The sequence below is a fragment of the Lactuca saligna genome, chromosome 1 (assembly GCF_052625555.1).
Source record: "Lactuca saligna cultivar CGN05327 chromosome 1, ASM5262555v1, whole genome shotgun sequence".
Classification (NCBI taxonomy): Eukaryota; Viridiplantae; Streptophyta; class Magnoliopsida; order Asterales; family Asteraceae; genus Lactuca; species Lactuca saligna.
In genome coordinates this window covers 1271123-1298191 of record NC_136417.1, presented here as the reverse complement: position 1 = coordinate 1298191, position 27069 = coordinate 1271123, and the positions used below count along the sequence as shown (strand labels likewise).

Genomic DNA, 27069 nt, shown 5'->3' with positions numbered 1-27069 from the left:
GACCATGTAATATTAGTATTTATATGAATGGAAAGGCGTGCGACAATTCAGGAAAAATCACTATCATAACAAGATCAAATTGAAAAATAAAGGTTTTTTATTTAATTCGTAATTTTTTTGTTTTTCTTCAAATTAACCCCGAAATAATATCCAAACACTTATTTAACTCCAATCAATTATATTTATAAAGAAAAAAATGAAACCAAATACAAAAGCATAAAACTATTATATATATATATATATACACACACACACACACACTAGCCGTTTGCCCGTGCAAAGCGGCAGCGGCGAATAGTTTCTTTCAAGCAATTAGTTCCATTCGGAGACATGTTATATTTCTAAGAACATTTGCACCATTATCGATCGGTTTCACAAAAATAAAAAATGCAATGTCAAAACCAAAAAATATTATGGTGGTGGATTCCATGGAGGAAAAGGAGATGAAGATTTGAATTAGTCTCCAATCAACTATATTTTATGCAAAAAAAATTAGGGAACTCCAATTTGAATGAGCTTTTAAATTTCAAACGATTTGTCGAAAAGAAGTGTTTCAGATTTCGAATGCACCAAATACCAGAGAAAATATATTTTAGAAGTACAAGTTGTGTCAAAATTTATGAAAAATACTAATTCAATCCCTAAAAATAAGGAAATACTAATTTAAATGTGTTTTTAATACTTATATCCCTAGGATTATCACTTGTAAGATAATATTATTATATTTATAGTTGGTTGTACTTTAAGCTTAAAAACTTGAACGTATTAAAAAATATTATTATGGTATTGATTTTATTGATAGAAATAGTAAGATTTCTTTTATAAGGTAGTATATATATATATATATATATATATATATATATATATATATATATATATATATATATATATGGGAAAAGTGAATATACTCTTAAGAGTATATAAGCTTAGGTACCCAAACACACCATAATACGTCGTTTTGTTTGATATATTAATTATAATATTGTTAAACTACAACCCTAACTTGATTTTCTTTCAAGATATTCGACATTTCACTATTATCATTCTCTTACATCACATCTTTTTGTTGAATACCTACTAGGCTATATATATTGTAGTTGAAAATGGAAATTATGTAAGAGGAAGATAAATGTGTAAATTATAAAAATCTTGGAAGTAAATCAAGTTGGAAATTAAATTATAAGAACATTCAATAATTAGAACATATTATATGATACAAAACGATGTAGTATAGTGAGTTTGGGTACCTAAACTTATATACCTTTAAGGGTATATTCACTTTTTCATATATATATATATATATATATATATATATATATATATATATATATATATATATATATATATATATATATATATATATATATATATATATATATATATCCTAGTAATCCTTTAGATAAGCGCATGCACACCTCATGCTCGTATTACCTTGCCACTTACAAAAAATAAATAAATAAATCTTGGACGATTAATAATTAAGGGTCATGATGATGAGAACTGTAAATTGTGTTTCAATTTTTATCCATGAAGACAAAATATAGAGATTTTTGTAATTCTTCAATAGACATATTTGCTAAATAAAATAGAAGCCATATTAATTTCTAATTCGCTGCTTGAGACAAAAGTTGAAAGTATTTTGCTAACCTCGTTTAATTTCTAATTCCTCTTGTAATAAGGTCGTGGATTCGTGTAGATTTAAAACTTGCTTTTAAGAAAAGTATTGGTCTTGTTGGTTAAATTTAAACTCTAAAGCATTGGCTATGTTTTCACAATAACTTCATTATCCACATTTATAATAAAAAAAATGATATATCGTACATATGAACGGTTCATGTGAAAGGTTTATGTGGGAGATCAACCATAGATGAAATTTCGCAAGTTAAGTCCTTAACCATTAGGTTCCTATCGTCAGAGACGGCTCAACCAATTTGGGGTTCTAAGCATAAGACACTTAGTTTGATAAACTAACGGTTTTACTACCGTGTCAAGCTCTAACTTGTTTTTATAACCCAATAAATACATATATAATTAACAGAATTAGCTTTAAAATTATGAGCTTTAAGACTTTGATTATTTTTGCAAATAATAGATTTGGTTCTGTGTATCTTGAGGTATCAACATTTATAGTAAGACTTTAAAAAAGTAGCACAAATAAAAATACAAAGTAAACTATTTTCTAAGGTTTTGCTTCATTGTTCTTATCATTGTAAAAACATTGCAAGTCGTATTTATTTAATTTTTGTGTCACTAAATTGATATAACAAGTAGACTCGAAGTCGCTAATCATTAATTAAACTATTAAAGCAGTAGAGTGATAAAACAGGCCCATAACAGTGTTGCTGTTGGATCACAGGCCCATAAACACCTACATTTTTTGAACATAAAGCTATAAAGTGATAAACAGGTCGTGAGACATTTCACTCGACAAATTCGGATAAGAAAATTTAGGCGGCACCTTCTTCAGTGTTCTTCCATCTGCAAAAAACCAGTAAGCTCTCTTCTTCTTTGTGTACACCGTTCTGCTCTTGATACGGACAGTCAATAATCTCATCGTTTTCCATTAAATCATCCGTTAGAAGCGTGTAACCACAAGTTTATGGTCTAAAGTAAAATATGGAGTCAGTTGTGTCCATAAAGCAAACCCATGACGGGTTTTGTTCCTTTCAATGTGTCCATACAAAAACCTTTAGGAATCGTAGAGTTAGGGTTCGTAATTCGGTTGTTTTAGCTACTGGAATTCATGGTAAACTGAATGATAAAAATGGGTTTTTGAGTAAAAAGATTAAAAGGGTGTCGGCCATTTCAAAGTCGGAAACATTTACTCCGAATGGGAAGGCTGTGAATGGGGAGAAAGCCTTGAAATTGAACGGGATTAACGAGGTTAATACCAGAAGGAACTTCGAGGAGTTTGAGAATAATAACCATCTCAGAAGACTGATTAGGAATGGTGAATTGGAGGAAGGATTTAAGTATTTAGAGAACATGGCTTATAGAGGTGACATCCCAGACATCATTCCATGTACGAGTTTGATTCGAGGGTTTTGCCGAACAGGAAAGACAAGAAAAGCGACTAGGGTTATGGAGATTCTTGAAGAATCCGGAGCTGTACCAGATGTCATAACTTACAACGTTTTAATCAGTGGTTATTGTAGAGCAGGTGAGATCGATAAAGCACTCAACGTGTTTGATAAAATGTCTGTAGCACCTGATGTCGTCACATACAACACAATCTTACGTTCTTTATGCGATAAAGGAAAACTAGACCAAGCAATGGTAGTTCTTGATAGACAGATGCAGAAGCAATGCTACCCGGATGTCATCACCTACACGATCTTGATAGAAGCTGCGTGTAAGATGAGTGGTGTAGGACAAGCAATGAAGCTTTTAGATGAAATGAAAACAAAAGGTTGTAAGCCGGATGTGGTGACTTACAATGTCCTTATCAATGGCTTCTGTAAAGAAGGCAGATTAGATGATGCTATCAAGTTCTTAAACAATATGCCATCTACAGGTTGCCAGCCTAATGTCGTCACACACAACATCATCTTACGAAGCATGTGTAGCATGGGTAAATGGATGGATGCTGAGAAATTTGTGGGTGACATGCTTCGAAAAGGGTGTTCTCCAAGTGTTGTGACTTTCAACATCTTGATAAACTTTTTGTGTAGAAGAGGGCTGTTAGGGCGTGCGATTGACATCTTGGAGAAGATGCCTAAACATGGATGCACCCCGAACTCTCTGAGTTATAACCCTTTGTTACATGGTTTTTGTAAAGAAAAGAAGATGGATCGAGCGATTGAGTATTTGGAAGTGATGGTGTCTCGCGGATGTTATCCGGATATTGTGACTTACAACACTTTGCTCACGGCTTTGTGTAAAGATGGGAAGGTTGATTTTGCTGTGGAGATTCTAAACCATTTGAGTTTTGAAGGGTGTTCACCTGTTTTGATTACTTACAACACTGTGATTGATGGGTTGTCAAAGATTGGGAAAACGAGTCGTGCGATAATGTTGATTGATGAGATGAAGGAGAAAGGGCTGCAACCGGATATAATCACGTATTCATCGGTTGTAAGCGGGTTGAGTAGGGAAGGGAAAGTGGAAGAAGCCATCAAATTTGTTTATGATTTGGAAAAGTTGGGGGTGAGACCGAATGTGTTGACTTATAATGCGGTGATGTTGGGGCTTTGTAAGGCTAGAGAAACTGACCGGGCCATTGACTTTTTGGGGTATATGGTTGGGAAGGGGTGTAAGCCTACAGAAGCCACTTATACCATTTTGATAGAAGGTTTGGCTCATGAAGGCTTAGCTCAGGAAGCTTTAGAGCTGCTTAATGACTTGTGTTCCAGAGGTGTTGTCAAGAAACGTTCTGCTGACCAGGTGCTCGTCAAGCTTTAGGTTTTGAACAATATGTAGTTTATTATTATGTTATGTTGTCTACTAAGAGATGAGTTTATGTGAACAAGAGTTTTTAGGTCAAATTTTGGTGCTTCAAATTCAAATTGTTTGTGGATTTTTTTAAATGATTTGCCACTACTTTTGTTGTTATATATATGCAAGTATTTGTTAGTTGTTAAAAGAAGGGAAGGGAGAGTTGGTGTTAATTTGGAGTAGAAAAAGAAAGAGTGAATAAAGCCAAAAACTAGTTCGTAGTTATACAAAATAAAATGCATTACCTAGCTACTTCATTTGGTATTATTATTTATTTCTCAAACAAAAGAATACAATACCATACCATGTATTGTATTCTATCTCATTCATTAGCACGCTCTAGGTAAAAAGAAAAAAAAAAAAAAAAAAAATTACCAAAGTCTACAACAAATGTAAATCAACCACGAATTGATCTTTTACATTCTTTTGGAGGTAGAAAGAGATGGGTGTAGCTACAACAGTGTTGGCCTGGCCTCTCCTGTAACAAGGAAATTTTTGAACCAATTAATAATAATAATAATATGTGTAATCAATCAAACTTAACTTAACTTAAAGATAAGATAAGATAGTTTAAAGAAAGAAAGAAAGAAAGAAAGAAATTGATGATGAGTAACCACTAACCAACGGATCTAACGGCGTTTGCTCTTTGTTTTGGTGATCTTGGATTTCCCATGTTGTTGTTGTTGTTGTTCGTTAGGTGGTTTCCAGACAATATCTTCAAGATTGTTACAGAAATTCTTGTAAAACTGCATGCAGCCACCAATATTATATTATTATTTAAGATTTAAGATAAGAAGAAAATGAAAAATACTCCCTTAAAATTAATAAAAGAAGAAGCACCTTAAGGTATTCAGCACCATCTCCTGCTGCTTTCTGAATGTCAACCATCACAAAATTGGAGGTCACCTGAAAAACCTGCTTTCAACAATTCATTACTTGCTTTCTTGATATATATATATATATATATATATATATATATATATATATATATATATATATATATATATATATATATATATATATATATATATATATATATATATATATATATATCCCTAAGTAATTAAGATGAAAAACTCACTTCCAAGATAACAGAAAAATGGGACTTCTTACTAGCAGAAAGCCCTTCTACTCTCATCTGAAAATAATATAATAAAAAAGAAAATAAGCATTTCCTCCTTCCCTATAGATTGTACGGCCCATTCATTGTTATTGATCATTAATAATCCATTTGTATGTAAACTGTGAAGATAGTATGTGTGTTTGTGTGTGTGTAACCTTGTAATTTCGAATGTGTGTCTTGAAACCCATTGACTGAGCAACAACTTCCATACTTGATAACACAATCTTTGCGGGTTTTTGAGAAACAAACCGAGTTATGTGCGTCACAGGGTCCTGTCAAACGCAAGCAAGCATATACTTTTCACATAGATTTCATTTTCTTAATTCCTAATTTCAAAAACCGATATCAATTTACTGTTTAAAACGTTCGTTTCAACATACAATTTTGAAACACAATTTGCATGCATGCATTTAAGATTTGTGGGTGGGGTGGGGTAGACAGAATTCAAACCTGACCACGGTCAAACATGGAAGACAGGTTTAATCCCTGAGACAGGATTATCATATCGAATGCATTAAGAGACAGAGGACATGCATCTTCATCTGTTTGTTGCTCATCACCACCTCCCTCTTCCTACATACATACATCATACATCATACATGATACATGATACATGATATGCAGCTGTTAAGCATTTCATTGTTTGTTTGTGTTGCCATAATATGAATATGAAATTGACAAACAAGTTATAGAATAGGTTTTGGCTTTTACCTCTGAGTCATCAAAAACAGCATTTACATCATCCAGATTAACATCTTCATACTCAACAACTCTAGCAGGGACATAATTCTTTTTGAACCATTCATCATTCCTTATTTCTTCAATACCAATACGCTGCACATAATAACCATCACATCATTAACTAACACTAGTCACACCATTTACTAACCAACATCATGCAAGATGCAATGCTCACAGTGTCAGGATTTGGATCTAAAATCCGATGAATTAACGATTTTGCCCCTACTGGGAAAAATGACGGGCATGAAAACTCAGCTTTATCGATCTGCACAAACAACCAACCAAAATTATTCTACCTTGGTAAACAAAATCCAACAAGACAGATAATGATAATGATAATAATAATAATAACAATAAACTTGACATGCCTTATTATACAATGTGGTGAGATCCATTTCATCAAATGGGAGGTATCCAGCCATCAGTACATATAGGATGACCCCACATGACCATACATCAGCCAAAGCACCATTGTAACCTTTGTGACTCAGTACCTAACAAACCACACCATCAACAAAGAATGAAGCAATGGTAAATATGCATGTAGGTAACACTACCAAAAAGAATAAATAAAAATAATAATAAGGATAAGTTGCACCTTTAATTACCTCTGGTGCAACATAGTTGGGAGTTCCACAGGTTGTTCGAAGGATACTGACACCCTGCAAATACATAAATTAATAGGATGATGATTCTGATGGATGATACTAAAAGAATGTATTCCAAATCTTACCTCTGCAGGCAATGCACTGAGTCCAAAATCTGAAATCTTTAAATTTCCTTGGGAATCTAACAAAAGATTTTCAGGCTGCAAAAGGAAAGTAAGAGGTAAAACAAAATGTTGAGAATCCACTGAAGATGATGACCTGAAAAGTACCCAACACCTTCAGATCTCTGTGATATACTCCTTTACTATGGCAATACTCTACACCATCAATCAGCTGCTGAAAGAATCTTCTAGATTCTGCTTCACTGAGGCGTCCATGGTGGACCTGGTCAACATGCGTTAGATTTATGAGCCCAGGGATAATACCAAAATACATCCATTTCACCTTGCTTGGAGAATGGAGACTTACAATTTTATCAAAAAGCTCACCCCCTGTGATAAATTCCAAAATGATGTATATTTTTGTGCGGCTTGCTAGCACCTAAACCAAAATTTAACATTAGTAAACAGACTTGATGATGATTCTTTCAAAAAGTTAAACTAACAACAGCTTATATAGCCTGGATTATCAGATCATGCCTCATGCAGCCGAACAACATTGGGATGTCTAACCAGCTTCATGATTGATATCTCTCTCTTGATCTGCATGCAATTATAAGAATAAATTTTAAGGGAGCTTTTAAGATTATGAAAGAGGTTAATTGTTGAAACCAAGTAAATATTGTGCACTGGTATATGTATGCTTAAAGTTTATAGCTTATGCGGTATCACAAGTCTTAGGTTATATTGCATGTCATCAACTGTGTACAAAAACATGTCAGTCATAAAGAATGTTTCCAACACTATGAATGCAGCTATAGCCTTCTTCCATAACGAATATGGTTTTGATTTTTCTTTTCAAAGCAGAAACTTCGTCCCCCTTCTCCCATGAGGTTTTCACTCTCAAAGTAAGAGTATTACTATTTGGCAACAGCTTTGTTTATTTGTAGCACTTACTAAATTCATTGTAGTTACTAAGTTTTTTTCTGAAATTAAGAAAGCCATAGCTATATCGTATCTAAAAAGTAGTCCAGTAGAATTCCAATGATTTTCTGGAGAGCTATACCTCTGTATGCCGACGTACCAAAAAGCAGATCAAAACCCTAATCAAAACTTCAAATCTTTAGCCAAAGACTAATCATGCAATGTAATTATATAACTGAAAGTAACATCATCATTAACAGCTACAATTGACTCATTTTAACCTAATTTTCAGATCAGCGTATCAAATGAACCACAAACAGGTATAATGATACAGAGAAGAAGAAATTCACCTGGTCGACCATCTTGTGCTTGATTATGGTAGCTCGATCGAGGAGTTTCATAGCAACACTTTCACCAGTCTCTGTATTCTGAGCAAACTTGACCTTCGCGAAGGTTCCTTCACCGATCGTCCTCCCAACCTCATATTTGCCAACTTTCCTCACCACCATCTCTACACTCTTCAACTATTTCTTTCTTCAATTCAGCCAAATTCTTGTAGCATTTCAAGTAGGGAGTAAACAGTAGCACAGGATCAAAATCAGATTTGTGAGAATTTCTTGTCTAGTTTCCGATTGGATTAATGTCTTCGAAAAAAAGGGGAAAGTTTGGCAAATGAAAGAAAATTAAAAGACAGAAAGGCGGGTTTGACGGAGAAAAGGGATAAGATATATAGAGATAGAAAGTGGGGTCTACAGACCACTGATTTAGAGAATAAACTTGAGTTGAAGGGAGGAGTGGGTGGGATTGATGTGAAAGGAAGATTGTATTTGTGGGTGATGGCGATGATGGGAGGAGGCGACGGGCCGGAGGAAATTAATTCAGAATATTGATTGGACGGTAGGTGGTTAACCACACCGGTTTATTCAGGCACCACGGCATCTCTACGACCTTGCAATAAAACATAAACTAAAGTATTTATTGATTTCAAATATAAGTTGTTTGGTTTATATTTATTTAACATTTTTACTATTAATACTTCATTCTCATTTTATCTTTGAGTAAACTACATAAATGGTCCATGTGGTTTGGTTTATTCCACAAGTTTGATCCAACTTTTAAATTTTTTTTAAAAAGATCATTCACGTTTTGAAGAAAATACATGGGGTTCTTGATCCATACAACTTTATTGAATTATCCTTTTTGATTTTTTTTACCAAATTATTTTTTCTAATAATATAAAAATAAAAGAAATGTCACCTCATCTAACCTCCACCCACCTATTTATTTATCTTTTCTCTCCCTCTACTCTCTCATGTTCTCTCCTTGTTTGTATTGTCTATGAATACTATATTAATTTTATTGCCCCCAAATATATAGTCGTCGATCTCTATTTTTCTCACCGAAAAATATCCACCATCACACCGCTCTCCTTCTCCATGTTATGATCTCACTCACACAAACATCACCCTCACCTAGTATCGCCAGAAAACTCAACCATTCCAACCTTCATTTATCTAAAACTTCACCGTAACAATTAGCCATCTCAGCCCTCACCTCAAAACATTGATCGTCTCCATGATTATCGTAAATAAACCCTCATTCCACCTAGATACCATCATTCATTAACCTTTGGTAAATCGCCCACATCTTAACATGTAACATTTGCATTCTATGTATTTCTCCTTTTAACCTTTAAACTTAAAAACATTGGCATTTTGGTCCCTAGTTGAATACGTTAGGTGTACACTAGGAGTACGTTGGGCGTACGGCCAACAAGGGCAAACCCTAATTTTTAGGGTTTGCGCCTTATTTAAACACCTTAAGACATTTGTGGACCTTCTTGTGACCAACCTCCACCTCTCTAAACCCTAAGAATGAAACCCTAATTTCCTTTTGAGTGTTTTGAGCTTTGAAGTGAACTTTGAAGGTGTTTTGGTGATCTTGAAGGAGGAAGAACTCTTGGAAGTTGCACTAGTGTGGCTAGAGCTTGTGAATCCATAATCATCACCAACTTGGAAATTTTTTTGAGGTATAAAGCTCTTAACTTGATGGTTCTTTTGACACATCTAGTTAGGGTTAGTTTTTATGTTTTTTTATGGTCCTTTAAGCCATGCTTGAGAGTATGAGCTACTCTAGAAGCTAGGGGTGGCAGAACTTAGCATTTTTAGGTCCCTTATTATGTAATGACCCAATTTTACAAAGAAAAAATTTTATTTTTGAGTTAATCAAAACCAATCTCATAAACCATATGTTTTCAAAATAACATTCATTACATCATTATTTTCCTTTTTAAAACATCAAAGGGTCACAAATACATTAAAAAGATAGATAGTATGCGCACCACGTCATCATGCCTTGCCCTTGCTCTTGGGCTCAGAAGTACCTGAAACAAATCAACAACCTGTAAGTGAAATGCTTAGTAAGTTTCCCAGAGCATACCACACACATTCATATACACATATCCTGTTAGCTAATAAAGCTATAAACATGCCACAAAAACCATGCAATATGATCCATCAAGAATGTCATGGGCTACCCCACATGATCTTTACCTATGACTGCCATGGGCTACTCCACATAGCCTTACATCCAATCTCATGGGCTACCCCACATGGTCTTTACCTAGGAATGTCATGAGCTACCCCGGATGGTCTTATATCCAATACCACGGGCTTCCCCTGGGTCTTCCATATCAACATAATATCACATAACATATCAATTCATAAACGAATAACACACACATAACATGATCACATAATGGGCCGACCTTGGTGCCGTAGACCCATAGGTATGGTGAGAAGACTCACCTCTGTCCGATGAATACAAATATTGTCCTCCTAATAGTTCGCAACCACCCGAGCTGAATAATAACAATAATAATATAATCAATGATAAGACCTTAAATTATTCCAGGAAAGGCCCAACCTTCCAATTCTACCCCCAAGATCCAATTACCCTTTTCTTGCAAATGGGACCTAAAGTCCAAGTCCAACATCCTTAATGGGCCCCTTAGCCCAATAAGGCCCAACCGATAAATCCCCGGCCCAAATAGATGAAAGGGCCTCTAACTCGCAGAATCCAATCAAGCCCAATAACCAAATGAGGCCCAAAGGCCGAAAACAGCTTAGGACCCAATTGAGTTGCGTACACCCAGCATACCACCCTGGTACGCACAACGTAGTGAAGGCTTAGGGATTACGCGTCGCGTACAGCCATTTACACCCAGCGTACAACCATTTTAAGCACTTTTTCCATAAAGTGCTTAACGCTCGAATCTTTCACGTCCAAAAGCTAGATCTAAGTCCAACAAGATGTCCTAAGGCATAAAGTTGGCAACTTTATGCCCTTGCATGTCTCAAACACACCCAATTACTCCATTAAGACTTTTCCAAGGTCTTTTACCCATGAATGAGGTCAAATCTCTCATCAAGCTTCCGTTTTTATACTTCTAAATGACTAAGGGACCTCAGATCTGCTTCTCAAATCAAATGGGGAGGCTTAGCTCAACAAAAGAGGTCCAAAGTTCAACAAAGGGACAAACCACCAAAACCCTAGCTAGATCTAAAGATTAGAAAGGAAAGATGCAAGCTTTTTACCTTTAGAAGCTTTGCAAGATGATTTTAGTGCAGGATCTTGAAGCACCCACTTGACCCAAGCTTGCTTGACCACCCCTTCTTCTTGAAATACACACTAAAAGGCCATAAATGCACTCTTTAAGGCTCAAGAATGATCTCACAAGGTTTCCAGAAGTATATTAACGTTCTATAGCTGGGGAGGCTCTCTGGGGTTTAGTCCAAGGGACTTAAAGATGTTTAAATAGGCCTCAAGTCCGGGATTTAGGGTTTTGTGTCCCTGGCGCGTACGCCCCGCGTAACTCACGGTACGCCCAGCGTACCCTAATTCCTCCACGACCACAACCATGCAGTACACTAAGCGTACACTTAAGTACGCCCAACATACTTAATGGACCAATTATGAAAAATTATCATTCCTTAGGGTTTCAAGACATACCAGAATTTTGGATGTTACATATTCATAAATATTGCAATCTTGATGAGTTATATTGGACCATGCATGAGTTAGAGTTCTTATTATGGGTTTTATTGAGTATTGGGTCCCATTAAGACATTTAAAGGATTAAAGTTGCCAATTTTACATGTTAAGACATCATTTAGGATTAGATCTAAGAATCGGACTTACTGGCTTAACCGATTAAGCACTTAATGGAAAGTTTGTGTCACACCCCAAACCAAGGATGGCAGAAACGTCCGGGGGTGGAGGACTTCATGTATAGTATCATAACCACAATTTCAATAGTAATTTAAGCAAACACAACCAACATATATATATATATATATATATATATAATTGAAAAAGTTACATCACTTGTATGAATTACATGTTTCAAAATCAATTACAATATGTTGACAAAATATGAAAAGTTTGACGCCTTAACGTCCCATCCTCAAAAGCACTTGATTACCTGTTTAGTGATTTCCTGAGAATACAAGTTGTTTGAAAAGTGTCAACACAAAGGTTGGTGAGTTCATAAGTTTTTGCTATAAAACTTAATAGAAGTCTTTCTCATGTAAATGTCGCATTTGTTTTAGAAAAATCCGATATTTTCCTTAAAATCCGTATAATGTAGCCTTATAACCAAAGACCAAAATGTATAAGAAATCATTCTTACTTAGTGGAAATGTCATGAGTTTGAATTGATATAAAAAGTGAATTTAAATCAACCTAAAACCTACTTAGGTTTTATGAAATCCCGTAAACTTTATGAATTGTTATCTCCCTATGTGAGTCGCTATAATCATACCATGACTATGTGAACCTGCCACGACGTTTCTCAGGCGTCGCGAAAATGAAATGACATTTGTCATCCGTAGACCTGCAGGTCCCACTGTAGCTAGAAGCAAGGTGTGGGGTGTCAAACCCAATATAGATCTATATACAAGTATCACGTTCCCCCTCCAGGAGACTCTGATTATAACTACCAGGAATTATATTCCGCACTCGGACGTACGGAAAGAGAGAATGTCTCACAATTTAGGGTAACAAGTTTACGTATAATGTGTGTGAGTGTAAACCTTTTCTGTATGAATGTACTCTTTTAGTACGAGTGTGTTATACAATATATCATAAACTATACCTATTATAGTTTATCTAAAACGTTTGTAATATGTAAGAACTCTTTTATGGAAATGTATTAGTGTTATGAATTTATTAAACTATACTTTTTATAGTTTAATATATGTGTTCTAAAATGAATGAATAATATTTATTATGAATGACTTAGTTTCAGTTCATGATGATAAACTAACAAAGAAACACATTCAATAATTAGAACTTATGATTATACACTTTGCTCAACATAATACAAAGTGTTATGATATTTATATGTTGTTGGCTAACTTTAGCCATTCTGCCCTGTTTTGGAAAAATCATAGAAAAATCATACGAAGTCGAAAACTAGATCCGTAAAATCTGAGAGTTCAAAAAATGTGTCTAGTTTACTCATATTTTTTTATCACGATTTTTAATGACCTCCAACTTGGGTGAAAAAGTCCATAATCACAGACTGGTCCGGATTGTTGTTTGAAATGATAGGCAGTTTTGTAAAAATCACCATAAATTGTAGAAAAGTCGTATGGAGATGTGCAAGTATTCATTTTAAAGCTAAGAACTTGAACTATTTTCACCTTGTATAATTTTGAAAACAAAAATGTTTAAGATGCCCAAAACAGTCCGTGAATGGAGTTGAACGTTTCTGATGAAGGCTGTTAGAAAATTTTAGTTATGTTCTTGGTGTTTTAACTTGTATTCCCCCCCCCCCCCTTTAAAAACTTGAGAAAACATGAAAATGTAGGGGTATGAACTCACCTTAAGTGATTTCAGTAGATGATTGTTGAAGAATGGAAGTGGTTAACTCAAGAACACTTGGAGATGCCTTGAAGATTTTCAAGAATCTAACATCATAGTTATGGAGTTTGTGTAAGCAATCAATGATTTGAGTAGAATGAAGTGAAATAATCATAAGGAGGATTAATTATACTTACTAAGAGTGGAAGAACACTTGAAAATCAGCCTTGAATCTCAAAATTTGTGTAGAAAAAGTTTGAGAGAAAAATGGTGTTTGATACTTAGTGAAATGAGAGCAAATGAGAGAAATGAGGAGAGAGGATGTTTGTTTCAGATCTAAAAACGTGGGAATGAGTGTGAATTGAGTGTAAGGGACATTGAAGTGACCTAGGTAAGGTGGAGAGGTATGGCTGGTCATAGAGTGGGTGTGGGGTGGTTGCTTGTGACATAAGTTAAGGCAAGGTCAACACTCCACCTTAAATAAATCTCCCATTAGATCTTTATTATTTAGATAATGATTTTCATCAAAATATGTTTAAATTATGAATATTTATGGTTTATTATGTTAAAATATAATTTCTGGAGAAAATCCCGCTTTAAAATCACGAAAAACGGGCTTAAAATGTTAAAAATATCAAAAAGGGGCTAAAAGTGACAATATTCCGAATTCTGGCCGAGGTTCGGCCTTCTGATGCTAGAACCGAGAGGAGAGAGGGCAGAAGTCGAGAGGGGAGAAGAGAGAGGGCAGGAACCGAGAGGGGAGAAAAGAGAGAGCAGGAACCGAGAGGGGAGAAGAGAGACCGAGAGGGGAAGAGAGAACAGAGAAGCGGGAGGCGAACAGAAGCAGAGATGCGACAGAGAGGAGAGAAGCGATAGAGAGGAGAAATGACAGAGAGCGAGAAGCGACAGAGAAGAGAGAAGCGACAGAGAGGCGAGAGGTGGCGACAGAGACCGAGAGAAGGCCATGGGAACCGAGAAGGGACAGAGACCGAGAACATAGGCTCTGCCCTCGCGAGTTTCGGCCCGAGAGGCCTTTCTTCTTGGTTTTAGTTCCTAAGAAGGGTTTCGGTTCCTAAAGCCTATTTTTCTCGTTTTTACCCCGTTTTAAGCCATTTTTTACCCGGTTAAGGGTCGGAATGACCCGAATTATTCTAAGAAGTTACGGGAAACTTTTGAGAGAGATTTGGGAGAGATTTCACATACTTGGAGAGATTTGGGAGAGATTTGACATTCTTGGAGAGATTTCTCATACAAAGAGATATTTGAGAGAGGTTTCACATACTTGGAGATATTTGGGAGAGATTTGACATTCTTGAAGAGATTTCTCATACAAAGAGATATTTGAGAGAGGTTTCACATACTTGGAGAGATTTGGGAGAAATTTGTCATAGAGAGAGATAGAGTGAAAACGATTGAGGGAGGTTCCATGTGTGACAATTGTGAGTGTTTGGCTCCGCAATGCAAGGTTCTTGAGCCCCGTTATATCATGATTAAGGATCTTACACACTCCCGATGAGTATGCAACATAGTTTTATCAGTTTAGTTCATTGATTAGCACTAAGGCTCAAGAAATTTTAACACAAGACTTTTCCCAAGTGATGTTTTCCCATTAATATAGCAAGTTATACAGTATGTACATAACACAAACCCTAATACACAAGGTTTAATCGAGTTGACCGGTTTGACTTGATGACTTGACTCAAGATTGACGATTGTCACAGTTTGGGCTGTTGAGGAGTACGTTGGGCGTATACAGCTCGTATGCAATGCGTACTTGCCAAAGATGGCGTATGCAGGTGTAACATCCAAGTTTTAGGTAAGTTCCCTTTATGTAACATCCCAAAAATAAGACCATTATTTTTTTAGATTAATAAATATCAACCTAAATCATTATCATAACACCCAAGTTATCAATATGTATCAATATATCCTCAAAATCAGAGTAAATCACAAAGATGTGGAAACGAGTGATGTGTGCTCTATAATCATCCCTAGCCATTTACTTTGGAACTAGAAGTACCTGAAACGCACATTGAAAACCATAAGCACAAAGCTTAGTAAGTTCCTCAAAATACCACATACCACACATAATAAATACATAATGGGCCCCGCCCAAAGAGTGTAACGAGCCCCGCCCACACTCGCATAACGGGCCCCGCCCAAATGTAACACCGTAAATTTTCAAACAAAATTTTCATTTTAAAATCACATAATTCTAATTAAAACATCTCACAAAAACCCCAAAGTATCAAATTATTAAAAACACATACCCATAATTGTTTGAATAAAAGTCCATGATCCTCAAAACATAACTTCATCTTGTGTGTACAATCAAGTCGGTGTCTTCCCGTGATCCTAAGAGGTACCTGAAACACATATCACATAACACGGTAAGCACGAAGCTTAGTGAGTTTTCCAAAATACCACACACATCTCAATAGCCTCTCATGTTTATATCTCGAATAAGACCCTCTCGTCAATGGGTCTCAGTGGAAACCCTCCGGTCCTAACTCAGTAAAGCTCATAATAATACACAACATAAATCACAAAGACATAATGCAGGATATCGCAATACTCAATATAAGCATACAAGACCCCTCCGGTCACACAAAGTTACCACTCATGGTAAGTATAATGAGAAGACTCACCTCATAAGTAAGCAAAGAAACCGCATACCCCTCGAACTGTCTAATCCCCGCCTACATGTCATAAGCATCTCTAACTAACACTTAAAATCACAATTATAAATAAACCAAGCTATCCCCTCTCTCTAGCTCTTGGGATGGGTAAAAGACAATTTTACCCCTTCATGGTCCCCATAATCCTTGTCTTGACAAAACCCTAAAAGTCAACAGACGTCAACACTCGAGTTAACAGTCCATGTTGACCCAACTCGTCGAGTGCATCTATGTGACTCGATGAGTTCCCTCGTTTCTTCAACAATGTCGCGAAAATCCAACTTAACTCGTCGAGTTGTCTCATCAACTCGCGGAGTTACTCATGTCCAGACTCGTCGGGAAAAACCCTAGCCGACTCGTCGAGTCCTTTCAGACCATTTCCTCATTCAGACGATTTTAGGCCGAAATGGTGTCTCATACTCCCAAGGGTCACTTATCACGTAAAGCTGCAATCTTTACGTCTCTTCATGGCATCTAGGGATCGAAATGCCAACATAAGATCCATATAGGGTTAAATGCACAAAGGCTTGCCTTTAGCTTAATAAAGCTCGAATCATTGGGTTCACAAGACATCCTACAATCTAGATCTGAGGTTTCAACCTCATGATATGCTCAAGTGACTCAATAACAAAAGATGGATGGGAGAAAACCATACAAACTCCCTAAACTAAGATCTCACAAAGAAATGGTAAATATAGTAGCTTTTTACCTCCACACAGAAGCTAATCAATCAAGAACACTGGATCCACAACCCTTCCTTAATCCAAGCCGTGATGCTCTCCAAATCTCCTTCCAAAGATGCACAAGAACACTCAGCGTGCGTAACTTAACATTGACTGCATTACGATGACGTTGATTGAGTAAGTGGGACATACTCCCTTCTACGCGGGGCGTACCCTCGCAAAGTCCAAAACTTCAATAAGTGCTTAATGACTTAAGCACTTAAGCCCAAACTTCAGATCCGTGGTCCAAATGCACCCTAAAGTCATAAAAGTCTCCAACTTTATGACTTTAAGCGTCCAAATGTCTTTAATACATGGTCTTAATCCATTAAAACCTTCTATAAGAAGCATTGAGCCAAATTAGCTAAAGGGGCCTCATTTTTATGGCTTAGAACCCTTCATATGGTCTGAAAGGACAACCCAAAACGTCCAAAACCAAACATGCATAACAATAGGGCTTTTGGGACAAGAAGAACATCATAAAGCTACTAAAATGAGATCCAAGCAAACAAAGCATAAATGTAGCAAATTTTTACCTTCTGAAGCTTCCGAAGAAGGTGATGATCCAAGATTTATAAGCTTGCTTCAATTTCTAATCTCCTTGATGCAACTCCTTATTCCTTAAGCACACAAAGAACACACTTTTAGCTCAAACCACTCTCTTATAGGGTTGGGGTTTGCCAAAAACGAATCAAGGGCTTGGAAGCTAAAAGAATGGGGCTAAATGATCCATAAAAGTGTTTAAATACTCCCCAAACCCCAAAAATTAAGTTTCACTTGGACATAAGTACGCCTAACGTACATATGTGTACGCCCAACGTACTCACATGTACGCTCGACGTACAACTCCTACTCTTAAAATTACCATTTTGCTACACGACATTCATCTCTACAATCCAAGGACCAAAATGACATAGTTTAAACCAATTGAAGGATTTGATAATACCTAAAATCTGGGATGTTACATGTTTGTTGATATGTGATGGTTTATTGGGTTGAGGCGGACTAGCTGAGACTCAAGGCCAAGATACCTAGGGTGATCTGTGTGACATCCCCAAATTCACAATCATTTTAAAAATATTATTTATGCTTATTTTAAAATCAAAGTATCTTTTTTGAATAATGTTATTACAAAATTTGTTCCCAGAAAACATGATAAAGATGTCATCAAAGCATTTCCGAAGAAATGTATTTTATTTATATTAAAACATTGATATGTCATCATCAATACGAAAACTTAAGCATACGGAAATATTAAAAGCCTTACATTAATTAAACTAGTGGCCTAATACTCCTTAAATCTTCTAGTAGAATGTATCTTTTGTATAGCTACTTATGATACAATAAACTGTGTAGGTCAAGGTGGAAAACTTGGTGAATACATAGAGATTTCAATCTGACAATGTTATATATATATATATATATATATATATATATATATATATATATATATATATATATATATATATATATATATGAACTCACAATATGAAATTTTACCTCATATAAGCAGTTTTACCCCACCCCGTCGATCCTCACAATGACACGATCCATACGCTTGGATCTAAAATTAACAGCTTTACCTAATCCATACTCCCAAATCCGGTATGTCTAATCCATGTTACCGGATCAATGATGAATAATCATGCCCACTCAATACTCTCGGATTAGGGACGAATGAGTATGTTAATCCATGCTCTCAAATCAATGACAAAATAAAAAGTTCTACCTTCCGTGTATATCTCACTTGTACTCATAAGAAGATACAACCTAATATTCATCTTAATTAATTTAGGTTTACTCTGTATCCTAAATCATCATAGATTGTCAGATATGCTCTTAACATGTATTTCAGGCAATATCAAATATTTGACACATAAACATATATTTAATATTTTAATTAATACTTGTATTAAAATCATGTTCATGGAAAAGACTATGCACTCACTTGATAAAGTGACGACTCGAAACTCAGACAACGTTTCGCTTCTTGCAACTGTCTTTTACTTTGACGAAACCTAGTATTATTATCAATACGTTTTAGTATAATATTTATTGCGACTAATTATTAGTCAAGATTCATCATTAACTCAAATTCTACTTTCATGATCTATCAAGTAAAGAACAACCATGTAGCATCATATTGGAGGTAGGGTCCGTTTGGTATATGCAGTATACTGTTTGGAACTCCCACTTTAAACACCTCACTAAGTCACAGTCTAAACATCATCCTCGTAAGTAGATCAATCAGTATACCGACTTGGAATCACTGATAAATCTTATTTATAGGTTCATGATAACGATAATGAACTTAAACATAAGTTATACTTGAAGTATGGTAAGCATAACTCACTTACAAGGCGGTTTAGCAAGGAACCGGGCTCTGTGCAGACAAAACTTCTAAGCCAAAATCTCTTCTTCTTGGGTCTTTATGGCGCTTAGGGACTTGCTACTAACACCTAGGAGGTGATAGGGAAAGGCTTAAAGGGTTTTGGGGGTGTTTAGGAGAGAATGGGTGAGAAAGGTGTGAAGAATGGGGTGATTTGCGCCTTTTACTTATAGGATGTCTAAAGGCCGAACACGGGGCATTCGCATGCCACGCGTCGCCATCTCGTTCCAATCCGTGGGGAAGAAGGCGCAGCCCAGATCGCACCACGTGTCACTCGCAAATTTAGCCCAAAATTATTTATCTTCTAAAATTCGTAAAGTTCGCATACGAGTTCCGTTTTTGACGCTCTTTATATCCACACATAGGTATCAATGGGATCTACAACCTTCGTTTAGACTCTGTCAGCTAATTTTGACTTTATTTTTAAAGATATATTTTAAAAGTCATAGATAGTTAAAGTCCGTTAAAAAATCACAACTTTGTCATCTGACGTCCGTTTTTTACTGTCTTTATATCGTTGAGCTCCTATTAATGAGATATTCGATTATTGTTTAGTTTGTGTCGGCTAAAATTTGATCAATTTAAAAATTCGATTTGCGGGTTGTATACTACTATGCGAAATCTTAGAAAATTCATAACTTCCTCAAATGAAGTCAGATTTGGACGTTCTCTATATACACACTCTTGGTTTAACATATACCATCACTTTCTTTTAAATCGCTAAGGCCAAAAAGTATTTTGTCAAAAATTTACTTTTTACGATACGCGAAGCCGTGCCGGTTTTGTTGCAAAACTTCGACGGATCATAACTTTTTCGTTATAAGTCGGATGCCAGCGTTCTTTATATGTACGAAATCCTTGTGACATATATTATACTTTTGTTAAGATTATTTATTCTAAATAATATTCTAACAAAAAAAATCATTTTTAACGCTTATTATCTCTAAATTGATTATCCCGAATCTGAGGGCGTTACATTCGGATAGACTGAAGGCCGGTGAGGCGGACCAGTCAGACCAAAGTCCCAGAGAGCGGTCCAGATAGGCTAAAGGCCCGATGAGGCGGTTTATTCATGTTGAAGGCTATGTACGCATGTTGTTGTTTGTTATGTTTATGTGGTGGTGCTTTGAGGAACTCACTAAGCGTTGACTTACAATTTTAATTTGGTTTCAAGTACTTATGAGGATCGTGACAAGGCGAAGGCGTGACCGTACACATCCTTGGTGTTATGTTGTTGGATATTGGGAGACTTCGATTTTAAATAATCTTTTTTGGAATGCAATGGTTATGTAAACACTTTTTGAGTAAATGAGTTGTTTTTGAAACGTTAAAATTTGTTGTGATTTTTTAGACGTTACACGCCTTCTGGTGGTTCCGACTGTGACATCTTCTGCTGGTTTCGGCTCGACGACGTCTTTTGGTGCATCCGACAGGGTGGCTTCTTGTGGCTTCACCTATGGCGTCTAGTGATTTGGTTTCGTAAATATGAAAAGAAGAAGTTGTGTCTATGGTGTATGTATAGGGGTTATGTTCACCAAGTTGTAGATTTTGGGTTTCATATGACAAACTAAGGAAATGTAGATAACTTGATAGTTTGTTAGTGGTTAGGTACAAAATGTGTAACTTTAATTGAATCATAAAGATGATTTTTGTAATTTAAATAAAGGGACATTTGTCGTTTTATGATTGGTAGTTACCTATTAACCCTAATATGCATTTTCAATTGATTATATATATATATATATATATATATATATATATATATATATATATATACTAGTCGTGTACCCGTACGATGCAGCGATGTCAATAGTTTATTTTCGCAATCAGTTTCCGACAACAATTTGTTTCTTTTATAGGATTTTTCACGAATAGATTCTTTTCTGCAATTAGTTTTTTTTTTTTTTCATCAGCCGACAAATAATTTTTTTTTGACAAATAATTTATTCTCAATTGTTAGTTACCTTTAGCAAAACATGTATTAGTTTCTAATTTTTCTAAAATTCTAAAATTTAAACATTCATTAATTAGTTTTCGGCGATTTTTTCGGCAAGTAGTGTCTTTCAGTACGTTGTTTGGAAATATTTTTTCTATAATTATATAAGTTTTGAAAAACGAATAATTTCTTTTCAGCAAATAGTTTATTTTTAAAGATTATTTTCTTTTTGTAACTCATGTCTCAGTTAGTATTTATGATTATTATAACCGAAGAATCAACTCGAAGTTGAATTTAAGGAATCATTTTTAAAATACTATGTCTAGTTTCTATTTTTTTTAATCGGATATATATACGTTTTGCTTTCGGATATTCTAATGCTAACCGTGTCAAACCACTTATATATTTTTAAAATTTTTAAGGATATCTAATGTAACATACATACTTCTATTTAGTTTAGACAAGCATGTAAATTATATTAGACACGTATAATTTGACTTTTCATTTTTTAATATAAATTGTGATATTTTTTTGAGGTTTAATGATAACTGTTGTGTATTAATTTATTAAATTTAAAAAGAAATGACTTTAAATCACACATCAAATTAAAAACTTATATAAAAGATAATTTAAAAAAATGATTATCAATTTGATTTATTACATAAAGAATTTGGTAACAATATTTAAAATTGAAAAATGTTTATGAAATTTTATATATTATATATACTATTAATCGTTAAAACTCTGGTGAATAGGAATGTTTGGCCAATTACATTTGTGCCACAAACTTTTGTTGCTTTACAACATTTACCACAACGATAATTTAACATTTTCTATGCTGACTTTTTATTCCTTTTCATTTGCCCACCACTTTTATTTATCTTTTATTTTTTTGCCACAAACCACTTTAACATTTTTGTTATCCTTATCTTCTACTTTTGCCTTCTTTACACCGCTTCTCTAAATTTCTTCATGTTTCTTTTTCCACCGCCTTGCCTCACGAATCAGATGCAAGAAAGCCTTCTCCAACCTTCTTCTACATTCCTTCAAATTAATTTATCCATCTTTGTTTTCTCCATTTCGACCTCCAGAGTTTTCCCACCGCGTATCAGGTTCGTTGTATGAAATTAGCAATTAGCAACTAATTGGTTTTGATCTTGGAGCAGGGAGAGCATGGATTGGACGTCGCACACCGATTCCAGCCACGAATCGACAGTTTTAAGCTTTTTCAGCTTCAATTTTGAAGGTATGTAGACACGATTTTTAACTTCTAAGGAAAGAAATCGTAACCACTTATTTCTTTCATATGCTACTGCTTTCACGCCTTTTCTTTTTCGTTTCCATTTCACTCTCTTTGTGATATATAGACTCAGTCTATCAATTAATCAACCATGGTGGAGGATTTGGTGTAACTTTCACCTGTTTTTTTGATTCTTTTTGGACCAACGCAAAAAGGCTACATAACACAGATGCTAAGGTAAGAACATCTATCTAAGTTTGTAAATTTGTAGATATTTCACAATGTATGGCAAGTGTTTGATGAATTGCTCAAACGAAACATACATCACAAAAAATGAACCGATGATACAAATTACTTTTTTTTTTTGCTTCAATTTCAAATTCACTCAATTGCTGCGACTAAATTGGATAAAGGTCTGAGTATTTTCGGTTAACAAACAAGTTTCTTTTTTAACAAGCAATTTCCTGTGTTTTGTTTTGATTCTGAAGAGGAATGAGGTGGATGGTTAAATGTGAAGTAATTTTACTTCAGATGGGTGTGTTTCTTGATCAGTTGGGTGTGTTAACGACATGGAATTGTGCTTAAATTAGCTTGAATTCTTTCTATACAAAAGATTTTAGCCATGATTGCTTGGAAGAACAGATCTGGTCCGTAGCCAAACAAATGAGCTTGAAAAGGTTTTATATTACTCAAACTATTAAGCAATTGATGGTATATTGTTTGCTTTTAGGCACTCAAATATTTTTCTCTTTTGCTTTGCTTAGTTCTTGGTTGAAGATGAACACTAAAAGAATCTGCAAGAGGTTATAAAAAAACGAAATAAATATTGGCCTGTTATAGAAAGCAATAAGGCAAATCCTCAGTTTATCAGGTATAATTTCTTTGCTGATCGTTAGCTTATTAGAACAAGTATTATCAATTTTACTAAGTTCCAATGCTTCCTTTTGTGAATCTTATTAGAGTTGCTATCAAAGTTCATGCAGGAGTTTTACAAGTAAGTTGTTTTAATTTGATTCATGGTGTTAACGTTTTCCAAAGATTTTGAGTTTCAATCTGTACTATTGATTCTCTCCATTTTCTTAATCTTATTAGAGTTGTTATTAAAGTTCATGCAAGAGTTTACAAGTAAGTTGTTTTAATTTGATTCATGGTGTTAATTTTTCCAAAGATTTTGAATTTCAATCTGTATCAAGGAGTTTACAAGTAATTTTTTTTTTAAATTTGAATCTGATTTTTCTTAGATATAAGTTCATATCTATTTAAAACCTTACATTATCAAGGTTTTTTAATGAATGGACCAAAAAAGTTTCTGATAATGATTTGGTTGATTGTGAGAGAAAATGCAAATTTGAAACATTAATATTTTTGTCCTTTTTTTCTGTTAATTATGGGAATTTTGTAGTCAATGCAAAAGTTTTATGAAGACAAAATATGATAACTTTTGAGGGTGTTTATTGTTTAATTTTATCAAATTATACATACTATTAACGTTCTTTTTTAAAAGTTATGGGTTTTTCGTTATTGATTTTTGTATTCTGTAATGCATAATTTGTATCTTAATAATTACATGCATATTACAATCTATAAAAATTTTAGAGCAAATGAGTAGTTTTAATTATTTTAATTTTGGACAAAATACAGAACATAAGAATGGTTTGTTTATCAAAACACCATTCTTCCTTTTACGACATTTAATTATTTAGAATATACATTTTATTATTATAATAAGGCCACCGAAAATACGAAAATACTTTTTTTTGTTTAGTTTTAGAACTTTCAAAGTGATTCAAAAAACTAAAACATTCCGCTTCTTAATGACACGCAGAGGCAAGCTGATCGTTTTGTTTTTTCTGGATGTTAGCCCATATTCTCGCCACTGCCATCATGTTCCATCATCTGGCTTTTGGTTGTTGGCTTCTTATGTAACATCCAGATTCCTAGGTATTTTATTCATTTATTTTGGAGTTTGTGGAGGGACTCGGCGAGTTGGTGCTTAGACTCGCTGAGTAGGGTCGCGGATTCTCATCCGGGTTCATGACTGGACTCGGCGAGTCCATGCTGTTTAATGAAACCCTATTTTCCCGGGTTTGGGACATGTTTAAAGGCCCTAGGGCTGTTATTTACGACTACCAAACCCTAGAGAGAAACCCTAAAAGAGCTAGAGCGATTGTGAGAGGAAAGGCGCCATTTCTTGATCTTTGTGGGTGATTCTTGCAAGGAGGTGTTTCCAGCTTAGAGGAGACCAAGGAGGTGGTGCGTATGTGGATTTCAAGCTAAAGACTTCATCTTTGAGGTACTATATCGCCCCTTTATCTGTTGTGTTGAAGGAATCCATAGATGTAGAGTTTTCATGTCCTTTAATGGAAGAAATTGTGAGAACATGGCCCTTATTCACTTTGGGATTTCGGATCTGGAACCATAGTGGTCTAAAGAGCTTATCTCATCTTGCTTTATGTTGAGCTATAGAGGTGTTGAGCTTATGATGTTATTTTTGGGGCTAATTCACCAAGTGAAACCTCCTAGATGTCCCATGAGTGTCAAGATTCGAGCTTTACGTGTTTATCAGGCTTGGGAAGGTCAGATCTATGGATCAAAGTAACATATCTGACCTCAGGAGGTCATTTGAGTTTGTACATGGCATGAACTCACCAAGTCCATGGGCAGACTCGGCGAGTAGGGTTAGGGTTTCCCGTAAATCACTCAGTGAGTAGACTCGCCGAGTTGGGGGAATAACTCAGTGAGTCAGAGAGGGATTAGAGGACTGGAGTTCACGGTGGAACTCGCCGAGTTGATCTTGAGACTCGGAGAGTTGAGTCGGGGTGGCCCCGCGATTTATGCCAGGTGTGACTCGTCGAGCAATGGGAGGGACTCGACATGCCAAATGAGACTAAAGAGTTAGTGGACACGTGTAGACTCACCAAGTTGCCCAAGTGCACTTGACGAGTCGGGTCAAAATTTGATCGTTGACTTGGTTGACTTCTAGGGTTTGGTCAACAACGAGGGCCTTTGAGCCAAAAGAGGGGTAAAATGGTCTTTTACCCTTCTGAGGGTGCCAAAAGAGGGTTGAGTCTAGTCCTGAGAGTTATATTTATGAGAGTATTACTTTATGTGATTAGGCGGAGGCTAGATCGTATTTCTACTAAGTCAGAGATTTACCGAGACATCTGAGGTAAGTCTTCTCACTATACTTTACCTTGAGTGGTAATTAGAGTTATGTGATAGAGTTATTGTATGCTATTTGTGTGTTATGTTGCATTGCATTATTTCTATGTGATTTATGTCATGTGTATATCAGAGTATATCAGAGTTAGAACCAGAAGGTTCACAGAGCTAGGACCAGAGGGTCCACAGATTTAGGGCCCAAGGGCCCACAAAGTTATAGCCTCGAGTGGCTAGTATGTGTTATGTATGGTATTTTAGGGAAATCACTAAGCTTTATGCTTACAGTGTTATGTGTTATGTGTTTCAGGTACCAGTGATGATCGCGGGAAGGCGTCGGCATGATTCGTACACACACATGGGATTTCATGTATTTTGATATTGGGAAATGTTTTGTGAAACGAAGATATGATACAATGAGATTTTGTTAATAAATGTGTTTGGAAAATATGTTTTAAAATGCAAAAAAAAAAAATTATCTTAAAATTTACGGTGTTAAATCTTAATTCCAATCGTCATGAACAAAGAAAGTGATTGAAAAAGTCGGCTTAATCTCTTTCTTTGTTCTTATTTCTAATTTCAAGTTCAAGACCTCGATATTTGTATGCTCTCTGCAGTCGTGGATTTTCCAGCTCGTGTCAAGTCAACGAAGAAGACGAAGGCCAGCTCCGCTGCTTAGTGTAGAGATTTCTGTTTTGGTGTTTTTTTATTCGACTTTTTATTGCTGTTGTTTTTTTTTAAATATCGTGTTTTCCCTTTTTAAAATATATTGTGTGGCTGAGGAATCCAAAAATCTTTTTATAATTCATGCGTATTTATTTGAATTTTTTTACTTAACAAATCTCTTATGTTCTTTGTCCTTTTTGACATATATGTCAATCCGTAAACAAATATGGGTCTTACATCTTCATCTCTTGAGTGTCAACATGTGTTAGATCAAAAATTTTGAAGCTATTCGTGAACTAACTCTATTATTCTGATGTTGTATCTTAGGTATCATCCGGACAAGAATGCGATTGAGTTTTCAAAATTAAATTTCAAATTTCGTGAAGGGCAAAATCGTTATTTTAAAAGATTTAACGATCCATACACCACCAATGAGACCCAAAAGATTAGTATAGAATGACCCAAAAACCAAGAAGCAGGTGGTTT

At 35.3% G+C, this 27069-nt stretch overlaps 2 protein-coding genes and 1 long non-coding RNA gene across 10 annotated transcripts; 2 read left to right on the top strand and 1 right to left on the bottom strand.

Moving 5' to 3' along the window:
- The first annotated feature begins 2408 nt into the window (after positions 1–2408).
- On the top strand, positions 2409–4526 carry LOC145046421 (Pentatricopeptide repeat (PPR-like) superfamily protein). Its single transcript, XM_078994941.1, has one exon. It carries the CDS (start codon positions 2617–2619, stop codon positions 4399–4401), a length of 1785 nt encoding a protein of 594 aa, XP_078851067.1. The 5' UTR covers positions 2409–2616; the 3' UTR covers positions 4402–4526.
- Positions 4527–4633: 107 nt separating this feature from the next.
- CIPK8 (CBL-interacting protein kinase 8) lies at positions 4634–8881 on the bottom strand. The gene is made up of 15 exons (XM_078995697.1): positions 8279–8881; positions 7545–7607; positions 7375–7446; positions 7183–7290; positions 7032–7106; positions 6907–6960; positions 6667–6792; positions 6474–6563; positions 6269–6391; positions 6008–6130; positions 5713–5829; positions 5516–5572; positions 5275–5349; positions 5056–5180; positions 4634–4912 (listed from the first exon to the last, which is right to left on the bottom strand). Exons 1-14 carry the CDS (start codon positions 8435–8437, stop codon positions 5064–5066), a joined length of 1359 nt encoding a protein of 452 aa, XP_078851823.1. The 5' UTR covers positions 8438–8881; the 3' UTR covers positions 4634–4912; positions 5056–5063.
- Positions 8882–22447: 13566 nt separating this feature from the next.
- LOC145043952 (uncharacterized) lies at positions 22448–26403 on the top strand. Of its 8 annotated transcripts, none has more exons than XR_013681629.1 (9): positions 22448–22764; positions 22886–22995; positions 23247–23435; positions 23523–23629; positions 23719–23752; positions 24584–24699; positions 24977–25051; positions 25875–25927; positions 26228–26403. It is a non-coding gene; the product is annotated as an uncharacterized LOC145043952 (long non-coding RNA). The 8 variants fall into 8 exon arrangements; XR_013681924.1 differs by adding an exon at positions 23851–23883 and having other exon boundaries at positions 22448–22995; positions 24620–24699; XR_013681789.1 differs by adding an exon at positions 23851–23883 and having other exon boundaries at positions 22448–22995.
- Positions 26404–27069: the final 666 nt, after the last annotated feature.